Below are 21733 nucleotides of genomic sequence, written 5' to 3'. Positions count from 1 at the left end.
GGGGAACGCAGTTCCGGCACCTCCTGAACTGAATGTATGTGTTGGCAAGGGGTGCTGGGGTGTGCTGGAGGGTCTATTGATGCTGGCTGCTGGGGAATCTATTGTTGCTGGAGGCTATTTTTGTGGATGAAGGAGGTCTATTGTTTCTGGGAAGGTCTTTTGTTGCTCGTGTGGGATCTATTGTTGCCAGGGTGGGATTTTTGTTGCTGGGGGGTCAGTTGTTGCTTGAGGGGGATTTAGTGTTAAGGGATCAGTCTTTGTTGCTGGCTGTTGAGGAATCTATTGTTGCTGGAGTGGATCTGTTTTTGCAGGGGGTTCGATTGTTGCTGGGGAGGTCTATTATTATTGATGGGTGATCTATTGTTGCTGGTGGTGGGTCTTATGTTGCAGGGGGTAAATTGTTGCTGAAAGGGATCTACTATTGATGGAGGGGTCTGATGTTGCTGGCTGCTGAAGGGTCTATTGATGCTGACTATTGGGAGTCTATTGATGCTGGGCTGGAACTATTGTCGCTGGGGTGTCCATTGTTGTTAGATCTATTTTACAGCCTTTCTTATTATCATGAACAAATTCCATACAAAATACTTAGCACCACAAAATGATACTTGGTTCTATATTCTCTAAAAAGGGTGGTACTGGGAGGTGGGTAAGGGATGGAACCAAGGAATGGTGCTCGGGGGTGGGTAGTGGGTGGAGTTAAGGGGGACTCAGAAGGGAGGGAGTTCCTGCACCTATTCTCTGAGAAAAAAAGCCCTGTAAATAAGTAAGTGTTGGCCATAAAAGGCCCCAAAAATGAGCCCACATGGGTTTACCTGACAGCTAAGAATGTAGTATTCTGTGGCTGAAGGTTCATTAGGCATTCACAGGGAAGGGAACCGGAAGACAGGTGCTGGAGGACAGCGGGAGGAAGGCTAGGGGACGGCAGAGAGGATGGCGGGGGATCGCAGGGGAAGATGAGTTTTATTGTGGGCTAATCCTGAGTGTGGCTCAGAGTTACCGCTTTTGGTACTCTATATCAGTGTTTTTCAATCTTTTTTTTCAACCAAGGCACCCTTTACATTCTGGCAGAATCTTGAGGCACACCAACCAAAAATGTCGAAAAAATATAATTGTTACTTACGTCAATGGGATACTTGAGCCAAAAAGACTCCAAATCTCTCCTTTACTTTTAAAAGCAAAAAAAAAATAGCAATCGACAATTTTTATGTAATATAAATATACATAAGATTTGTGGGTTTTAAATACTGTATTATTGATAATGGAAACTGCATTTCTTTTTTTTATGTTGTATAATGTGCAAGCAGAATACAGAATAAAAAAGAAGTGCAGTTTCCATTATCAATAATACAGTGTTTAAAACCCACATATCTATGGAAGAGCCCTGGGGCCATCATAAAAAAAATTAAAAGATTTATCTTATATTACAAAGTACATAAAAAAAAAAAAATTTGGTGATTGTGATTTTTTTTTTCATTTTTTATGTAATATAAATATATATAAGATATGCGGGTTTTAAATACTGTATTATTGATAATGGAAACTGCACTTCTTTTTTTATGTTGTATTCCGCTTGCACCTGCACTGCGGCCAAACATAAGCAAGCAATGTGCAAGCGGAATACAACATAAAAAAAGAAGTGCAGTTTCCATTAACAATAATACAGTATTTAAAACCCATGCATATTTATATTACTTAAAAAAAAAAAAATTGGTGAAAGCAATACCAGGTAAAGTTAATGACAGTCCATGTAATTCTCATGTAACATCATAACTCACTAAGCCAGGAGTCACTGAAGAGCCTCTTCCCTGTTATTCCTCTTCTCTGCATTAGCTCGAAAAGTGCGCCAGCCAGCAGCAACTCCCGGGACCTGCAGCTCTCACCTCCCAGCAAGCACTTGCCGATCCTCCCATAGCAACCGATGATGTCATTGGTTGGCACGAAACGGTCGGGATGCCCGCAAAGCTTCCCGAACGCATGTGGCAGCGGGAAGGGAATTTAGCCGTCCCTTCTGCCATAACCAAATGGAAAACTGTTTTTCTTTTTATAAGATTGCTGCAAGGAAAACTTTTTTTTAACAGGATTGCTGCAAATTGGGGTAATTTTGCTGCGGCACACCTGGGGACTCTTCACGGCACACTGGTTGAGAAACTCTGCTCTATATTAACCCCGAGCCACACTCGGGAATACCGCTAGGGAGGTTAAATAACCTGGGGGTGTTCTTATCCTGCTGTCAAAGGACTTGTCTCTGTGATGTACAGGAAGTGCTGCAGTGGAACCAATATTTATAAAGGAAAAAAGCTTTAACATTGCCAGCAAATGACATGTTATTTACAGCACCTATTTAAAATAAAAAAGCACAAAGACCCCTCCAAGCAAGGGTCTGCCATGTATTTTAGGTGAACTTTGCAGGGGTTTATTTGCTTGTTTTGTTCCCTTTTGTTGTTGCTCATCCTACAGCAAAAATTTTAAAAACTGTGCATAGTTTCTCCAAAATACAGACCAGATCTTTTGAGTCTGCTATGGATTTTAAGAGGGTATATCATGCAACAAAACAAAATAAATAAATAAATAAATAAATAAAAATAAACAAAAATAATTGGGCGAGGTCCCTCCGAAAGTCCACACCAGGTTATTTTGGTCTGGTACCTATTTTAATGGAGGTTGCAAGCAAACAAAAATAATGCATGAAGTACCCCTAAAAATTCACACCAGACCCTTAGGCTCCATGTACACGGGACGCTGGAAATGGCCGTTTAGGAGCAGTTGGGCGTTTTTTTTAGAAGCCCCTGAACCCATCTACATTTTATCTTATCTGTCCATGTACACCAGGTCGTTTGCGGTCGTTTGCGGGCAGTTGCGTCCAGGGACTTTTTTTTAGAACGCAATTATTTGCGTTCGAACGTGTGCTTCCCCGCGTTTCAAACGCAAAGACGCGACCGAACGCGATGACCTGTGTTTGGCGTTCGCGTTTTTCCATTTTAAAGGGGAATCATTTTTTTTTACCTCTAGGAACGGTTCTAAACGCAAACGCCCACAAACGCCCGCTAAACGCGGGTACAAACGCGACCGAACGGACGTTTCAAACGTCCTAAAAATTCCAGCATTCAAAGGGACTTTTAACAACGTCCCGTGTACATGGAGCCTTAATCTGAGCATGCAATCATGTTCTCTCAATATGGGGAGAGAGTGCCTTGTCCCTATGTTATTGAGGAGAAGGGCCTCATATTGACAACCCTAGTCAATGGTTGTTGGGGGGGGGGGATTACAGGTGGGGGTTAACAGAATTCGGCTGCCCCTTAAATAATAAGGATGATCCCAGATTTTGCCCCCCACCCAGGGTGAATGAATATGAGGTATAAAGTTGGTATCCCTATTCATTCACAAAAAAATATATAGAATTAAAGACACCCAAATGTATTGCAAGCTCTTTATTAACCACTTCAGTCCTGGCCAGGCCATATTTGTTGCGTTACGGCACTGCGTTACTTTCACTGACAATTGCGGGGATTTGTGACGCCGTACTCAAATAAAATGTATGTCCCTTTTTTATCCCACAAATAGAGACTTTTTTTTTTTTTTGGTTATATTTGATCACCTCAGCGGTTTTTATTTTTTTGCGTAATAAACAAAAAGAATCTGACAATTTTGAAAAAAAAACAAAAAAAAAAATTTTTTACTTTCTGCTATAAAACAATTCCAATAAAAAAATGTAAAACATCAAATTTCTTCATCGGTTTAGGCCAATATGTATTCTGCTACATATTTTTAGTAAGAAAAATCCCAACAAGCATACAATGATTGGTTTGCGCAAAAGTTATCGCGTCTACAAATTAGGGGATATGTTTTTGGAATTTTTATTTTTACTAGTAATGCGGGTGATCAGCGACTTATAGCGGGACTGCGATATTGCGGCAGACAATTGGACGATTGGACACTGACACTTTTTGGGGACCAGTGACACTAATACATTGATGAATGCTAAAAACATACACTGTCACTAAACTAATGACAATTGAAGGGAAGGGGTTATCATCAGGGACAATCAAAGTAATGTGATTCTGGCTGGAGCAGCTGCCCTGCCACAGTAAATGTATATGTGGCGGTCGGCATCTGGTCAAAATAAAATCCCCCAAAAATGCTTCTTATTGTAATTCCATCATTGATCATGATACCCACAAACTCACTGGAAAAGAAAATGACAACCCGTTGAACACTACTGACCCCAATGGTAATAATAGCTTTTCATCAGTTATATTTTGGAAGGGGTGGGAATAGGGGTGACCTCAATAACCAAATATGTTCATGGCCATATTTGATCAATGTCATTGCCCAAAATATGGCTAGTAGCCATATTTAAGCAATCATGCCTCTGCTATCCTACCCTTTTCGCCTTTGTTTAAAAGACACATGTAATCCCCATGCAGTCAGTGGGTCCTTAGGAAACCGTAATAGGGAAAGCAAAACTTGGAGCCAAATGGATTAAAGTTTGGGTATTTATTTGAATGTCAAAACAGCCAAAATTAAGTTTGAGCTTTCAGCTCAACCTTAATAAGAGTGATGGTGGATCTCAGATATGAGGGATGAAGGAGCTCAGCTATGAGGGATGGAGGAGTTTAATTATGGGGGATGGAGTAACTCAGCAGTGGGGGATGGAGGACCTCAGGAACAAGGGATGGAGGAGTTCAGTTATGGAGAATGGAGGAGCTCAGCTATAGGGGAATGGAGGAGCTCAGCTATAGGGGAATGAAGGAGCTCAGCTATAGGGGAATGGAGGAGCTAAGCTATGGGGAATGGAGGAGCTCAGCTATAGGGGAATGAAGGAGCTCAGCTATAGGGGAATGGAGGAGCTCAGCTATAGGGGAATGGAGGAGCTAAACTATAGGGGAATGGAGGAGCTCAGCTATAGAGGAATGGAGGAGCTAAGCTATGGGGGATGGATGAGCTCAGCTATAGGGGAATGAAGGAGCTCAGCTATAGGGGAATGGAGGGGCTCAGCTATAGGGGAATGGAGGAGCTCAGCTATAGGGGAATTGAGGAGCTCAGCTATGGGGAATGGAGGAGCTCAGCTATGGGGAATGGAGGAGCTCAGCTATGGGGAATGGAGGAGCTCAGCTATAGGGGAATGAAGGAGCTCAGCTATAGGGGAATGGAGGAGCTCAGCTATAGGGGAATGGAGGAGCTCAGCTATAGGAGAATGGAGGAGCTCAGCTATAGGGGAAAGGAGGAGCTAAGCTATGGGGAATGGAGGAGCTCAGCTATAGGGGAATGAAGGAGCTCAGCTATAGGGGAATGGAGGAGCTCAGCTATAGGGGAATGGAGGAGCTCAGCTATGGGGAGTTGAGGAGCTCAGCTATGGGGAATGGAGGAGCTCAGCTATAGGGGAATGAAGGAGCTCAGCTATAGGGGAATGGAGGAGCTCAGCTATAGGGGAATGGAGGAGCTCAGCTATGGGGAATGGAGGAGCTCAGCTATGGGGAATGGAGGAGCTCAGCTATAGGGGAATGAAGGAGCTCAGCTATAGGGGAATGGAGGGGCCCAGCTATAGGGGAATGGAGGGGCTCAGCTATATGGAATGGAGGAGCTCAGCTATAGGGGAATGGAGGAGCTCAGCTATAGGGGAATGGAGGAGCTCAGCTATAGGGGAATGGAGGAGCTCAGCTATAGGGGAATGGAGGAGCTAAGCTATGGGGAATGAAGGAGCTCAGCTATAGGGGAATGGAGGAGCTCAGCTATAGGGGAATGGAGGAGCTCAGCTATAGGGGAATGGAGGAGCTCAGCTATGGGAAATGGAGGAGCTCAGCTATAGGGGAATGGAGGAGCTCAGCTATGAGGAATGGAGGAGAATTAGCTATAGGGGAATGGAGGAGCTCAGCTGATTGATAAACATAGATTACAGCCATTAACTCTAGGAAAAAGGCACCTAGGAGGGGACTTGATCACAGTGTGCAAATATATCAAAGGTGACTCAGTGTCTGTAATACAAGGTTTAGTCTTAGGTCCCTAAGGAGGACACATAGCCATGGTTTGAAGTTTAAGGAGGTTTAACCTTAGATTACAGAAAGGGTTCTTTACTGTTGGAGCAGTACAAATGTGAAACTCCCTCCCCCAGAAAGTGATTTTAGCTGAGAGTGTTGACAACTTAAAAAAAAAAAAAAACATTTAAATGTCTTCCTCAGGAAGCAGAATATACAGGGCTATGGGAATTGTTAAAGAGTAAAAATCACACACATAGATTGAACTGGACTGACCGGTGTCCTTTTTCACTCTTGTAAACTATGTAAATATAAATTATAATGTTAAAATAAAACAACATTTATAGTGCTGATTTGTATTTACCTGCATAGTCCAGGATTACTGAGGTGTATTGCCGGGTAACACAGGGGAATCTGGCTGATAGAGAATTCAGAGCTTTCTCCAAGTTGAATGTAACACCTTGATAGGCCAGAAATGTGTCCACCAATACAGTAAAGGAGGTCCCCTCTATAACACAAAGTGTACAGATAAAACAATGTTCTTTTTTTTTTTCCAAAAATGATTTTTATTAGAATTTGACATAAGAAAGGTTAACAGCAAATGGTTCAAACAGTCTGAGGCAGGAGATATCTGACAGAGAATGGACAATACTATATGAGAAACAACATGTAAATGTCAACAGCGTCCATATCAAGAGTTATGTAATGGTATAAGTAAAGGATAACATAGTCCTTATGAACTTCTACATTAAATATTATAGACAGGCTTCCAGCTTAAGCAAATGCCAGGATATAAGTCAAACATTGGTAACACCAGTGGCGGCCCGTGCATAGGGGGCGCCAGGGCGCCGCCCCCCTACCCCTAAAAAAAAGAAAAAAAAAGAAAAAAAAAATGACAAAGCGAACAAATAAAGTTTTACAAAAAAAAATTGGGTTCGCCGGCCTCTGTAATGGAAGTGGTGGCAGGGGGGGGTGGGGTTACGTCCCAGAAGAGGCGCCGATCGGCAGCCTTCTGGGGGCGTAACCCGAGCGCAAGTCTTTGCGATTGGACACCCCCACTTTCTGATATCCTGGCTGTGTTTGGTCCAGTCTCCAGCCTGGACCAATCATCATCCAGGACATCCGATCCCTGACGTCACAATGGGGGCGGTGCCAGTGCGTGAGTCAGTCACTCACCGTCACCGCCGCTCGGAGGACGAGGGAGAAGCCACTCACCTTCCCGCCGCCGCCGCCGCAGAGAGGATGGACTGGATCGAGGAGGGAAGAACCCGCCGCCGCCGCCAGGTAAGTGCATTAAATTGAAGGGAGCACGCACGCTGGTCTCTGCATTGATTGGGGGACAATGCTGTCAGCACTCTGCATTTATTGGGGTACAATGCTGTGGGCACTCTGCATTTATTGGGGTACAATGCTGTGGGCACTCTGCAATCATTGGGGTACAATGCTGTGGGCACTCTGCATTTATTGGGGTACAATGATGTGGCACTCTGAAATCATTGGGGTACAATGCTGTGGGCACTCTGCATTTATTGGGGTACAATGCTGTGGGCACTCTGCATTTATTGGGGTACAATTCTGTGGCACTCTGCAATCATTGGGGAACAATGCTGTGGCACTCTGCAATCATTGGGGTACAATTCTGTGGCACTCTACAATCATTGGGGTACAATTCTGTGGCACTCTGCAATCATTGGGGTACAATGCTGTGGGCACTCTGCAATCATTGGGGTACAATGCTGTGGCACTCTGCAATCATTGGGGTACAATGCTGTGGCACTCTGCAATCATTGGGGTACAATTCTGTGGCACTCTACAATCATTGGGGTACAATTCTGTGGCACTCTGCAATCATTGGGGTACAATGCTGTGGGCACTCTGCAATCATTGGGGTACAATGCTGTGGCACTCTGCAATCATTGGGGTACAATTCTGTGGCACTCTGCAATCATTGGGGTACAATGCTGTGGGCACTCTGCATTTATTGGGGTACAATTACTTTTTTAAGTTATTAAATATTTGCATTTAATATTTTACGGCTGACATCTTCCTACAACACCCCGAGTCACTAGAGGCTGTATGAGGAGATCTGGTTATCGAGCATATACATCAGTGTATTATCATCTCTGCTGTTCCTTTACCTCCATTTGGTAAGGGTATTTTGTGTTGCTTCTGATACACATTGTTTGCATGGTTGGGACCCCCTGTGGATGTATATGAGCTTTTTACACACCTTTCTGGTAAGCTGCTTTTCTATCGGATGAGGTGCCTGGATCTTTCATTCAACTGTTAATTTTTTTCCCATTTCTGGTAAGAGTTACCCTGGAGGTCCGTTTTGGTGGTTGAACTCTCTTTCTATTCACCCATTTATTTCATTCTCATATGAGCACTTTTCACTTTGAGTTTGGGTGATTTTATCTATCTATTGAGAGTTTTTTTGCATTTGTTGTCTGCTTTCACGCTATGGCGATATATATTTTTTTATTTCCTACACAACCATCACATTGAGAGCATCTGTGCTGAGGCTGTGGAGTCCATCGTGTCCAAGTCCTTGGGAACTCCAGGATTCATTGATATCCTTTGGCACAAATTTATCTGGTTCTGGTAATCGTCCCATCTACACGGTCACTCTCATTCACGTTATTTCTGGATTGTTTTATGGACTTTTGATTGGACTATTTCAGTTTATTTATTTTTCACAGTTTTTGGCATTTTTCACATATATGACTGTTCAGGCTTTAGCGCAACTTATACTGTATATTACTGTTTTTTTGGGGTGTCGGTCACACTTGAAGTTGCTGCTTCTCACTTGGATTAGCGCAGTTGTTTTTTTCCTTTTTATACCGGACAAAAGACGGCCGATCGTTCGGCCGACAATCGGTGCGTGTGTACGGGCCTTTAGTCCCATGTCTGCTATTTAGATAGTTAAGCAGCAGGGAAGTGGAGAAGGTCTGACAATTTTGTAATAAAATGGTCTTTTATTGACCCAGTGCTCTCTGAGGAGTTAAGGACTATTGGGATCAATATACTAACAGAGAATATTAAGGTATCAAGATGAATGTTCACTTTGCAAAATGTTCAGTCCCATACAGTAGTTTACTAAATAAGACAAAGCTGTGTTCACTTTGAATGTCCAGTCATATAAGGCCAAATCCAGACAAACCACTGTACAAACAGTACACTTGGCAAAACATTTGTATTGCTTTCCATTCAGTCATGAGATTTACACAGCTCTGCCATACAATGCAATCCTGTTGGTAGGGGAGGGAACCTGATCTACTGTATGTCTGCTGCAGTTTCACTTTTGAGTTACAGGTCTCCCCCACACCCCAACCCTTTGACTGGACAGTGAAGGAGAAGCAGCACACCAATGAGTGAATCTCACTGTCACTCTTCTCTCTCCATCTCTCAGCATGCTTCTTACTCTGTGCAACACTAGATTGGCTCCTTGTGCTGCTTCCCCCTCTCCAAATCTGGGCTCAACTGTACAGGGGATTGAAAGTGGTTGGTGCCAAGTCAGATTTATGTACTTACACTGCTAGCATTAAAAAAACGAATTTAGGATTACTTTACATGTTTGGGATGGGGGGGGGTAAAAACACAAGTCTGATCTGCATTTTTATCATCCCCAAACTGCTCCCGCAGAAGCTACAAAGGCAGTGGACAGGGGTTTATGTATGCACAGCAGTGATGTAAGACATCATAGCATGGCAAAATCATCCTTCCGTCATGTTTGGTCTGTTGAGTTTGGCCTATTTTACTGAATGGGGGCAGCACCATATTGGCTCCCCAAATGTGTGCAAGGTATGTGGTTTTTAATGGTTAAAACAGGTGGTGAGGCTTCAACATAATGCCTCCTTACCGCCTATCAAATGTCCTCTGATAATAATCCACTGTGGATCGCTCGTCATAAGATAAAGTTGCGTAAATGAGCACTTAATGATGGATTCTTGATAACAGGACTCCATTAATGTATCCCTTTTTGTATTTCTGGTTTTAGATTTAAAAATATAATTAATTGTATGTGATTGGATGTGTAAAGTGAACATAGCATCAGGCTAAGCTATATGAACCCTGTGACGTACTCACCATCACTGGGAGTGAAAGACAGATAACTTAATGGTTTGGATTGCTTCAAATGGGTTCTGTGTTTACACTTAGGATAATGTGCATTGAACTTAAATGTCAGAGACAGTCTCTCCTTATTCCTGTCTATTGAGGTTTGATGTGGATTTTGTTAAGCATGTCTGTCCCATTGTTAATTGTTAATGAACTCCCATATTGTTTCTGTCCAGATGGCTAGATAATTAGTTCAGGTTAATTATATTTCTGTACACAATTTCATCTGCATAGGATAATGTAATCAGGTACCTGACCTGATGGGGTAATTTGATCAGGAGGGGGGATGTGCTCATGTGTGTATAAATTGAGTGTGAAACTGTTCAATAAAGGAGAAGGTTTCAAAACCTATACAAGCTAAGTTGTCGTCTAGCTTTGTATGGGGGCGGTTGGAAAATCTGATATCTATGTTCAAGACTGAAGGAAGCGGTATACTGACAAACACAGTGTGGGTCGCGGTTCCGTCACAAACCCTAAATTTGTAATGTGTACATTATCCACTCCTTAAGTAAATGAACCTCAGTAATTACCTCTCAAGACCTAAGGTGGACAATTCCTACCTCAGATAGTCCATAGCTCTACTGGCTTTATGAAGGCAAATAAAATGTAGATCTTCTCACAGACTGAGTTCTTATATTAGGGATTCCTCGTTGGGTGACTTACCTCTCTGTTTACAGTGGTAGCCTTCAGTAACTAAAGAAAAGACAAAATTATTATATATGAATTTTCCCAAAGCATTTTTATCTACAACAATGAATAAATGTCAAATAGGCAACAACCTCAACTGTCTGCTTACAGGTAACCGCCATAAAAAGCACAAGATGTCATAATGAGTGTATATATATAGATATATATACAGTATATCACTCAATTGGGAAAACAAATCATTCTGACAATTTTTTGAACTTATGAAAAGGAAATGAATTGGTTATTAAGACACTGAGGTATAGGCGCTGTTACATCTAGGCACATGGCTGTGTGAATTCAGCACTGATACTTTTGTTGCCCAATAAAGATGTAATTTTTGGAATTTGTTAAGTACTAAGTGGAACTCTTATCTTCCCACCCTTCCTGAACATCCAATATACACAATATTTATTTTCCTGCATTCTGCATGATATCATGGGACCTTACTCTTCTTCCTCTGTTGCAATGGTGGGTGGCCCTTCCTCATGAACTGAGTGGAACTCCCCTAAATGCATGTATGCAATGATCAATCCAGGAGTACTGTGAACCCAGGCTACATGATTGATGACCCAAGAGGACAGGTCCATAAGAAAGGACAGGTCCATAACAGCCTGGAATCACAGAAACCGGATTGGACGATGTTGGCCGCCATTCAACTCATAAGACTGCCCAAATCCTGTAGTGGAGAAGAAGTACTGTAAGTAAGACCCAAGCCATTGGTCAGACCCCATAAAAATATAAAAATGTGATTTATTTGGAAACATAATAAAGTCTGCAGTAAAATTTTTCGTAGAAGATCTGCAAATACTATCCATGTGACAGAATTTTGATGGATCTCACACAAAAGCTTCACTAAGGAGGAAAACCTCTTTTGGATAACAAAAAAGTAAAAATAGTCCTAAATTAACAACTTTTCAGAACTTCCAGTGATATCACATCTGGTATTCGGAAATCAAACTGTGGAAGTTGCATCTCCAGCCGGCGATGCATACTAGCACATTATGCTTTTACAAACCCGATTCCAAAAAAGTTGGGACACTGTACAAATTGTGAATAAAATCAGAATGTAATGATGTGGAAGTTTCAAATTTCAATATTTTATTCAAAATACAACATAGATGACATATCAAATGTTTAAACTTAGAAAAATGTATCATTTTAAGGAAAAAATTGGTTGATTTTAAATTTCATGACATCAACACATCTCAAAAAGGTTGGGACAAGGCCATGTTTACCACTGTGTGGCATCCCCTCTTCTTTTTATAACAGTCTGCAAACATCTGGGGACTGATTAGACAAGTTGCTGAAGTTTAGGAATAGGAATGTTGTCTCATTCTTGTCTAATACAGGCTTCTAGTTGCTCAACTGCCTTAGGTCTTCTTTGTTGCATCTTCCTCTTTATGATGCACCAAATGTTTTCTATGGGTGAAAGGTCTGGACTGCAGGCTGGCCATTTCAGTTCCCGGATCCTTCTTCTACGCAGCCATGATGTTGTAATTGATGCAGTATGTGGTCTGGCATTGTCATGTTGGAAAATACAAGGTCTTCCCTGAAAGAGATGACATCTGGATGGGAACATATGTTGTTCTAGAACTTGGATATACCTTTCAGCATTGATGGAGCCTTTCCAGATGTGTAAGCTGCCCATGCCACACGCACTCATGCAACCCCATACCATTAGAGATGCCGGCTTCTGAACTGAGCACTGATAACAACTTGGGTTGTCCTTGTCCTCTTTAGTTCGGATGACATGGTGTCAAAGTTTTCCAAAAAGAACTTCAAATTTTGATCGGTCTGACCACAGAACAGTTTTCCACTTTGCCACAGTCCATTATAAATGAGCCTTGGCCCAGAGAAAACGCAGGCGCTTCTGGATCATGTTTAGATTTGGCTTCTTTTTTGGCCTATAGCGTTTTTGCCAGCAACGGTGAATGGCACGGTGGATTGTGTTCACCGACAATGTTTGCTGGAAGTATTCCTGAGCCCATGTTGTGATTTCCATTACAGTAGCATTCCTGTATGTGATGCAGTGCCGTCTAAGGGCCCGAAGATCACCGCCATCCAGTATGGTTTTCCGGCCTTGACCCTTACACACAGAGATTGTTCCAGATTCTCTGAATCTTTGGATGATATTATGCACTGTAGATGATGAGAACTTCAAACTCTTTGCAATTTTTCTCTGAGAAACTCCTTTCTGATATTGCTCCACTATTTTTCGCCGCAGCATTGGGGGAATTGGTGATCCTCTGCCCATCTTGACTTCTGAGGAACACGGCCACTCTAAGAGGCTCTTTTTATACCCAATCATGTTGCCAATTGACCTAATAAGTTGCAAATCGGTCCTCCAGCGGTTCTTTATATGTACATTTAACTTTTCCGGCCTCCTATTGCTACCTGTCCCAACTTTTTTGGAATGTGTAGCTCTCATGATTTCCAAAATGAGCCAATATTTGGCATGGCATTTCAAAATGTCTCACTTTCAACATTTGGTATGTTATCTATATTATATTGTGAATAAAATGTAAATTTATGAGATTTGTAAATTAGTCCATTCCCTTTTTACTCACAATTTGTACAGTGTCCCAACTTTTTTGGAATTGGGTTTATACTTAGCAGGGAAGAAAAAAAAACGAAAAAAAAAAAAAAAAAACAGGAAGAATTTACTTCCTCTTTAAAACTTCCTGCAATTACTTTGTCAGTGTTATAATTTGGTTTATTCTTTTTCACTGTTAATGCCCAGATTCGGCCTTCATTTATATTATAATTAAAGGTATATTGGATTTAAAAAAAATACTTTTCACATCCTTTTCGCCACCAGAATAGCAGTGGCCAAACAGTGGCGCTCTACGACCCCCCCCCCCCACCTTAGGGAAAATCAAACACAAGGTTAACTTCCAATACAAAATGGATAAAATGCTAGCGTATGAAGAACGCAAAGCCTCCCTTTTCCACAAGAAATGGCAAATATGGTTAACAATTTCCTCTGACGTTGGCTAGATAGCTAGCCGAGTAGATGTTTGAACTGAAATCATAAGGGCTACTGCTAGCAACTTCCATCTCCTAATGCCTTCTACCATCTGGTGGTGCCCCTAGTACCCCCCCACCCCCCTCCCCATTTCCTATCCTTTGGTTAAACCCCTTCCCAGTAGCTACATCCACACCCTAGCTATGCTGACCTAATAGTGTGTTAGTCAGTATGCAATGGTGAGATCACATCAAGCCTCGTTTATCTGGTCTGGAACGAGAGGGTGGGTAGTGGAAGTCCCACCACCTCGGCAGAGCTTCGCCACAATGTGTACCCAATGGGGGGACAGGTATTCCTCTTCCAAGAAACAGAATCCCAGACTCTTGCCACTGGTCAGAAGTATTGTGGTGTTCAAAGTCACTTGATTATTAATGAGTTTCTGATTACTCCTCAGGTTCCACAGTGAATGGTATATAAGGAATTCAAATAATATTGATTGCACTTCTTGATACATGATTTATGGATGTGCTTGTTTTTGTACCTGAATAGCTCTACTGTTCAATACTCATTTGTTTATCTGTATTATGTGATCATTTTCAATAAAAATCTATGGTTAAAAAAAAAAATTCTTTAATAAATACTATCTTTATGTGTATTAACTGCATACAATGTACAGTTCATAAAATACAAACACGTGAGTGATATTGGACCTCATGTCATTTCTCTCATTTTACTGTCATATGTGTCATTAGTGAGACAAAACTATATTGGTTGAACTAGATGGAGTTACTAAAAACGTAAAAAAGAAATAATGAAAAAAAAACTTATTTTGACATTAGGTCATGTTGTGAAGAGTAAGACCCCATTCACACTGGGGCGACCTGTCAGGCGACCTGGTCGCCTGACAGGTCACCGTAGGTCGCCTGCCATAGAGAAGCTATGGACCCGTTCTAATAGGAGCGACACAAGTCGCTCCGACTTAGAAAAATGGTCCAGAGCTTCTTTGGGGCGACCCGGAGCGACCTGCATTGACTTCAATGTTATGAAGTCCGTGCCGGCCGCTCCGAGGTCGCGGTGCGAGCTGCGCGCCGCGACCTGTGAGGTCGCCCTGGCAAGTCGGATCGCCCCAGTGTGAACGGGGTCTTAAACAACACAATCTTTCAATTTACAATCTTTCATTTTTACATATGTACCAATTCTATACAATTCAAGCAAGTTTAAAGCGTAACTCCACTTTTGTTGAGAAAAAAACATTCCCCTCTGGGTGATCTCTGTACATTGCGAGGATTTTACCAAACGTTGTTACAGATTTCTACCTTTTGTTATTCTGCAGAAATCATTGTTTGTTCCTCTGTGCTGAGTGGGTCTAATGGGAGTGGTTTCATAATTATCTATCAGCTGTGGCAGCTGCAGAGCACTAATGAGGGAATCTTCTGGGCCTGAACCCCTTTCCTATTGGGAGTATCTCACCAAAAATGACATTTTTGTTGCAGGGGATGCCAGAAATCTGACTTGTATCTTAGTGCAGACTTCTGGAAAAATTGGTGAGCCAATCACACAAGCAGGAAATGATGTTTCTGAGGGTGTGGTCAGTATACATTCTGTGTACAGAACACCTCCAGGTGGCCATATTGCATTGCATTTTCAGAAAATTACAACAGCAGCCGATTGAAAAGGAAAGGTAATTTTTAATAACATTCAATTACAATATGAATTGTGTCCCAATTGTATACGTTATATTTTTTCTTTTTTTGCTATTTTTTTCCCCACGAACGTGGAGTTATGCTTTAATTTGAAAAGTAGTCCTGCAAAAAAGCTATGTGTATATGAAACAATTACTCACCATCGTTCCTAAATGGTACCATCAACAATTAGCATATGAGTGCCGTTTATAGTGGAAATAAAAATAGGTTTCAATGATGCATCTGACAGTTATGTACTACAAAATGTATCATCGCAAAAGCATTTTAACACAGAAGAAGTATATATTGGTTAGGATAAAATACATGAAATATGCCAATTCTCCCCATATAAGGTAGCTAATCAAAGTTTTGCTGAATCTTCTATCTATGTATGAATACTGTATGTCGGACTATATATACAGTAACATTATAGAAAACAGAAAGACAAACTGAGATCACTTACCAGTGCTCGGAGAGGTGCTGGTTTCTAGAAAAAGAACAGAAAGTAAGACTTAGCTATGAAGTCATTTGTAGTTGTAATATAAAGAATCCAGTACAAATTAATTGTGGCTCTTCCTGGAGCAGATTGACTAAAGAGCAAATCACTAGCCCGGCATGAACAGTCACATGGAGCAGATCAGAATCTGAACTCAGAGAGGGCAGATTATAAAATCTATTTGGTTCCTCCATTTAAAAAGGGAGTTAGCATAAAAATATTCTTAACAGAATAATATTACACAGCAAGTACAATACAGAACAGCCTTTCTCAACCTTTTCAACACAGAGGAACCCTTGAAGTAAATTTCTGGTCTCAGGGAAACCCCTGCTAAAAATTAAAAATCTACAACAAATCCTACCACTTTATAAAACTCTGGTCCAACCACATCTGGAGTATTCTGTCCAGTTCTGGTCACCAGTCCTCAGGAGGGATGTGTTGGAGCTGGAGAGAGTCCAGAGAAGGGCAACTAAACTAATTTGGGGATTGGAAGACCTTAATTTTGAAGAGCGTCTGCAATCGCTCAATTTATTCTCCCTGGAGAAGAGACGCCTGAGAGGGGACATGATAGCAATTTACAAATACCTCAACGGTGATCTCAGCATAGAAAAACAACTATTTAGTCACAAGGAATGTAAGAGGACACAAGGCCATACAATTAGAGGAGAAGCGATTTAACCTCAGGCTACGTAGGAGGCTTTTTACAGTAAGGTAATCAACTCTTTTCCACAAATGGTGGTAACTGTGGGGATTATGGCTACTTTTAAAAGACTCTTGGACGTACATCTCAAGGATCAAAACATTCAAGGTTATGGAAAATGAATACGTCCAAACACACCTATACAGGTTGAACTGGATGGACTGTTGTCTTTATTCAACCTCAAATACTATGTAACAATGTAACTCATGACACATTAGTGTGACAGTCAGTGGGAAGAATGCTCCTTACTCTTGTCATCATTGGGAAGATTTACCCCCCTTACAGATAGGTAAAAAGAAAAATGGTGTCATTGGAAACTTATTTGAGAGGCAGAAATTGCCCATCACTCAAGGAACCCCTAGCAACCTCAGGAGGAGCCCTAGGCCTCCACGGAACCCTGGTTGAGTAACCCTGATATAGAAGATTAGCAATTATAAATGAAATATTTGGAGAATAGGATGCTGCATATTACTTAAATGTACTGTATATGTTTCATACAGTTTAGAACTAAGCATCTTTCTTGTATATGTCTAAAGATAAGTGAGATTTCCCAAGAAAAACTCCAGGATATTTCTCTGGAATTCATTGGTTATCCATCTTTATGGATCATTCTATGAAACGATTCTCTGTCATTGTTCACCATATCAGAACCTTAAGGGGCAAAGAATATGCATGCATCATACATACTAGGGGGAGTAGTACTGGGGGAATCCATAGTGGAGAAGGATCTGGGTGTTCTGGTAGATCATAAGCTTAATAATAGCATGCAATGCCGAACTGTGGTTTCCAAAACAAGCAAAGTCCGTTCTTCAATTTAGAGAGGCATGGACTCCAGAAAGAGAGAGATATAATTTTGCCCCTGTACAAATCATTAGTAAGACCTCATCTGGAATATGCAGTTCAGTTTTGGGCACCAGTTCTCAAGAAGGATATCGGGGAACTGGAGAAAGTGCAGAGAAGGGCAACCAAACTGATAAGAGGCATGGAGGAGCTCAGATATGAGGAGAGATTAGAGGAACTGAATTTATTCTCTCTCAAGGATAGAAGATCACCATGTATAAATACATATGGGGGGAAATGATCACCATGTATAAATACATAAGGGGGGATATGATCACCGTGTATAAATACATAAGGGGGGATATGATCTCCATGTATAAATACATAAGGGGGGATATGATCTCCATGTATAAATACATAAGGGGGGATATGATCTCCATGTATAAATACATAAGGGGGGATATGATCACCGTGTATAAATACATAAGGGGGGAAATGATCACCATGTATAAATACATAAGGGGGGATATGATCACCATGTATAAATACATAAGGGGGATATGATCTCCATGTATAAATACATAAGGGGGGATATGATCTCCATGTATAAATACATAAGGGGGGGATATGATCTCCATGTATAAATACATAAGGGGGGGATATGATCTCCATGTATAAATACATAAGGATCACCGTGTATAAATACATAAGGGGGAAATGATCACCATGTATAAATACATAAGGGGGGATATGATCACCATGTATAAATACATAAGGGGGGATATGATCTCCATGTATAAATACATGAAGGGGGGATATGATCTCCATGTATAAATACATAAGGGGGGGATATGATCTCCATGTATAAATACATAAGGGGGGGATATGATCTCCATGTATAAATACATAAGGGGGGATATGATCACCGTGTATAAATACATAAGGGGGGAAATGATCACCATGTATAAATACATAAGGGGGGATATGATCACCATGTATAAATACATAAGGGGGGATATGATCACCATGTATAAATACATGAAGGGGGGATATGATCTCCATGTATAAATACATAAGGGGGGGATATGATCTCCATGTATAAATACATGAAGGGGGGAATTGATCTCCATGTATAAATACATAAGGGGGGATATGATCACCATGTATAAATACATGAAGGGGGGATATGATCTCCATGTATAAATACATAAGGGGGGATATGATCACCATGTATAAATACATAAGGGGGGATATGATCACCATGTATAAATACATAAGGGGGGGATATGATCTCCATGTATAAATACATAAGGGGAGATATGATCACCATGTATAAATACATAAGGGGGGATATGATCTCCATGTATAAATACATAAGGGGGGATATGATCACCATGTATAAATACATAAGGGGGGATATGATCACCATGTATAAATACATAAGGGGGGGATATGATCACCATGTATAAATACATAAGGGGGGATATGATCACCATGTATAAATACATAAGGGGGGGATATGATCTCCATGTATAAATACATAAGGGGAGATATGATCACCATGTATAAATACATAAGAGGGATATGATCACCATGTATAAATACATAAGGGGTCCATATAGTGAACTTGGTGTTGAGTTATTCACTTTAAGGTCATCACAGAGGACAATAGGGCACTCTTTACATCTAGAGGAAAAGAGATTTGGTCTCCAATTATGGAAAGGTTCCTTCACAGTAAGAGCTGTGAAAATGTGGAATAGACTCCCTCCAGAGGTGGTTCTGGCCAGCTCACTAGATTGCTTTAAAAAAAAGGCCTGGATTATTTCCTAGGTGTACATAATATAACTGGGTACTAACATTTATAGGTAAAGTTGATCCAGGGAATATCCGATTGCCTCTCAGGGAATCAGGGAGGATTTTTTTCCCCTGCTGTAGCAAATTGGATCATGTTTTGCTGGGGGGTTTTTTTGCCTTCCTCTGGATCAACTGCGGGTATAGGATTGTGTATATGGGATTGTATAGTTGGGTTTTCATATTTGTTTTTTATTTTTTTTAATGGCTGAGCTAGATTAACTTTTGTCTTTTTTCAACCAGACTAAATATGTAACTATGTAAGAACTGGGATCTTTTCTGGGGAATTGTTAGGTGGAGAATGAAGATAACTTGTGTCTTACATGATTCGTGATAAGAGCCCATGAAAAAAAAAAAAATAATGAATGAATTAGTTGAAGAATCTATTTCCAAAACCTTGAATTAAAAGTTTGCTTACAGGTAACCAACACAAGGTTACTTTAATATCTGTCTTTAATATTGATGACAACTTACCAAAGTGAAGTAAATCCATTTCCTAGGTATGCAGATAAGTTTAGAATAATTAAATGTTTTAAATAAATTGCTTCCCCTAACATTCTTCTTTCACTTAGATCTAAGATCAGAAATTAAAAATAAAATATTTGGCGAATATTATGCTGTATATTGGTAAAATATACATGTAGTTTAGAACTAAGCAGATCCCTCATATACAGTATGTCTAATGATAAGTGAGATTTCCCAGGAAAAATTCAGGATATTTCTCTGGACTTCATTTTTTTTATCCATCTTTATGGATCATTCTTTGAAAAGATTCTCTGCAATCATCCAACATATCAGAATTGGGATCTTTTCCCAGGAATCAATTATCTGAGAATGAAGTTAATGTGTGACTTTAAAGATCTGTGACAAAAACCCAGGAAAAAAAATGATTGTGGTGATATCTGGATTCCTGAATTGTTATAACATTTTTGTGTTTAAGGATCCATTTCTGAAAAGTGAAATTAAAAGTCAGGTATGGAGACAAGCTAGATTAATGTACTTTTTAATTAAATTAAATTTGAATTGGAAATAATGTGTGACTAAAGATCTGTAATAGGCATCCAGGAAAAAATATCCTGGTGATATCTGGATTTCGGAATTGGTATACAATTATTGTGTTAAATCAAAAGGTACCCAATATAAGAATTAAATTCTTATACAGGAGTCATGTCTTCAATATTGGTGAAAATTTACTGAAGTAGAGTGAACCCATGTCCTAGGTATGGAGACAAACTAGAATAATTCACTAGTTAAATAAATTGTTCCCCCCAACCTTCTTCTTTCACTTATTTAAGTGCTACACAGAGCTGCCAGAGTGTAGACTCCACACCAAGACCAGCACCACATCAACTCATGGTGTCCACCTTCTCCTGTACATGGAGCATTTCTGTGTAATGTTAATCTACATATAGGAGCCCCTATCTCAGTGATCTCATTTTCTCACTTTTAAAGATGAGGACTTGTGTTTCTTCAAAGAGTCCCCCTCCCCCCCCCTCCCAGAATATACCTATACATAAAGAATTGTAAAGAGAAAGATGCTATTAAATATTCCTGAAGATACTTACGTGTCCGGCCATTAGAGGCACACAGCAGGACCAGGAGGAAGGAGAGGGACAATCGGCCTCCCATTATGGAATTCTACTTTCTCTATTGATCCTTCCTTAGAAAATACTATCCCCAACACCCTCTGTTCACCGATGTTATGGGTCAGCTTTTCTGTCTTCTTTTAATAATGTTCCCCTATTAATGAGAAAAACACAACACACCCTTTGGCACATGCCATAGTAATTTTCAGATTGACTTCCTTATAATATTAATAAACAAAAATGGTAATTGATATTGCCTGAAGCAAGAAGGGCCTATGAACGTCTTTCTATAAAGATGGTATCAATTATGCTTTTTGTCACGTCTTCAATGTGCGTGTATAGAATAGGAACAACAACTTAATCTACTCCTTCAGTCTATTGCTCTATTGCGTGTATTGTGCTTTTAATCGCTTCTACAGTATTACTGCCAGCTATTCAGTGCTGGGCCAAGATCATCCGGTGCCCAGGGTGAAAATGACAAACTGTGAGTGAATCCTGTTTTAATAATATCTAATTAAAACAGAATTCACTCACACATTTTAAAAGTATTTATTGTAGTAGTTACAGCACTCTTACAGTTTTCTTTTAAGCCTGTTCTAATTGTGTGGATCAATATTATACTTTAAAATGTAAACTCCTGCTGTGTTTGTTTACTGCAAGGCACACCGAAGGCTCCGTTCACATACTGGCGTCTCAGATCATGGGCAGAATTATCGAGATTCTGCCTGCGATGCTAAATCATTGCAAATCGCGGGACGCCCGTGGGATGCCCGTGACTTGCAATGGCATGAATCATGGTTAAATGGCACAAATAGGATCACGGGATGCCTGTCACTCAAAAAAAGTACAAGAACTTCTTTTGGACAATAGGGGTCCTGCGATTTTGTTTGCACGATTT

At 40.6% G+C, this 21733-nt stretch overlaps 1 protein-coding gene across 1 annotated transcript in view; it reads right to left on the bottom strand.

Moving 5' to 3' along the window:
* The window catches only part of LOC309558454 (uncharacterized protein), a gene marked incomplete at its 3' end in the record, with an annotated part of 200033 nt that extends 179034 nt beyond the window's left edge, over positions 1-20999 (bottom strand). The window contains exons 1-3 of the mRNA XM_082261526.1: positions 20815-20999; positions 15886-15909; positions 10752-10781 (exon numbers count right to left, since the gene is read on the bottom strand). Coding sequence (XP_082117652.1) covers positions 10752-10781; positions 15886-15909; positions 20815-20878 — 118 coding nt within the window. The 5' untranslated portion in view covers positions 20879-20999. The remainder of the gene's footprint in view (positions 1-10751; positions 10782-15885; positions 15910-20814) is intronic.
* Between the last annotated feature and the right edge of the window lie 734 nt (positions 21000-21733).

The sequence above is a fragment of the Pelophylax lessonae genome (genome assembly GCF_965119305.1).
Source record: "Pelophylax lessonae genome assembly, chromosome: 6".
NCBI classification, from domain to species: Eukaryota; Metazoa; Chordata; class Amphibia; order Anura; family Ranidae; genus Pelophylax; species Pelophylax lessonae.
This window is presented reverse-complemented; position numbering and strand designations above follow the sequence as displayed.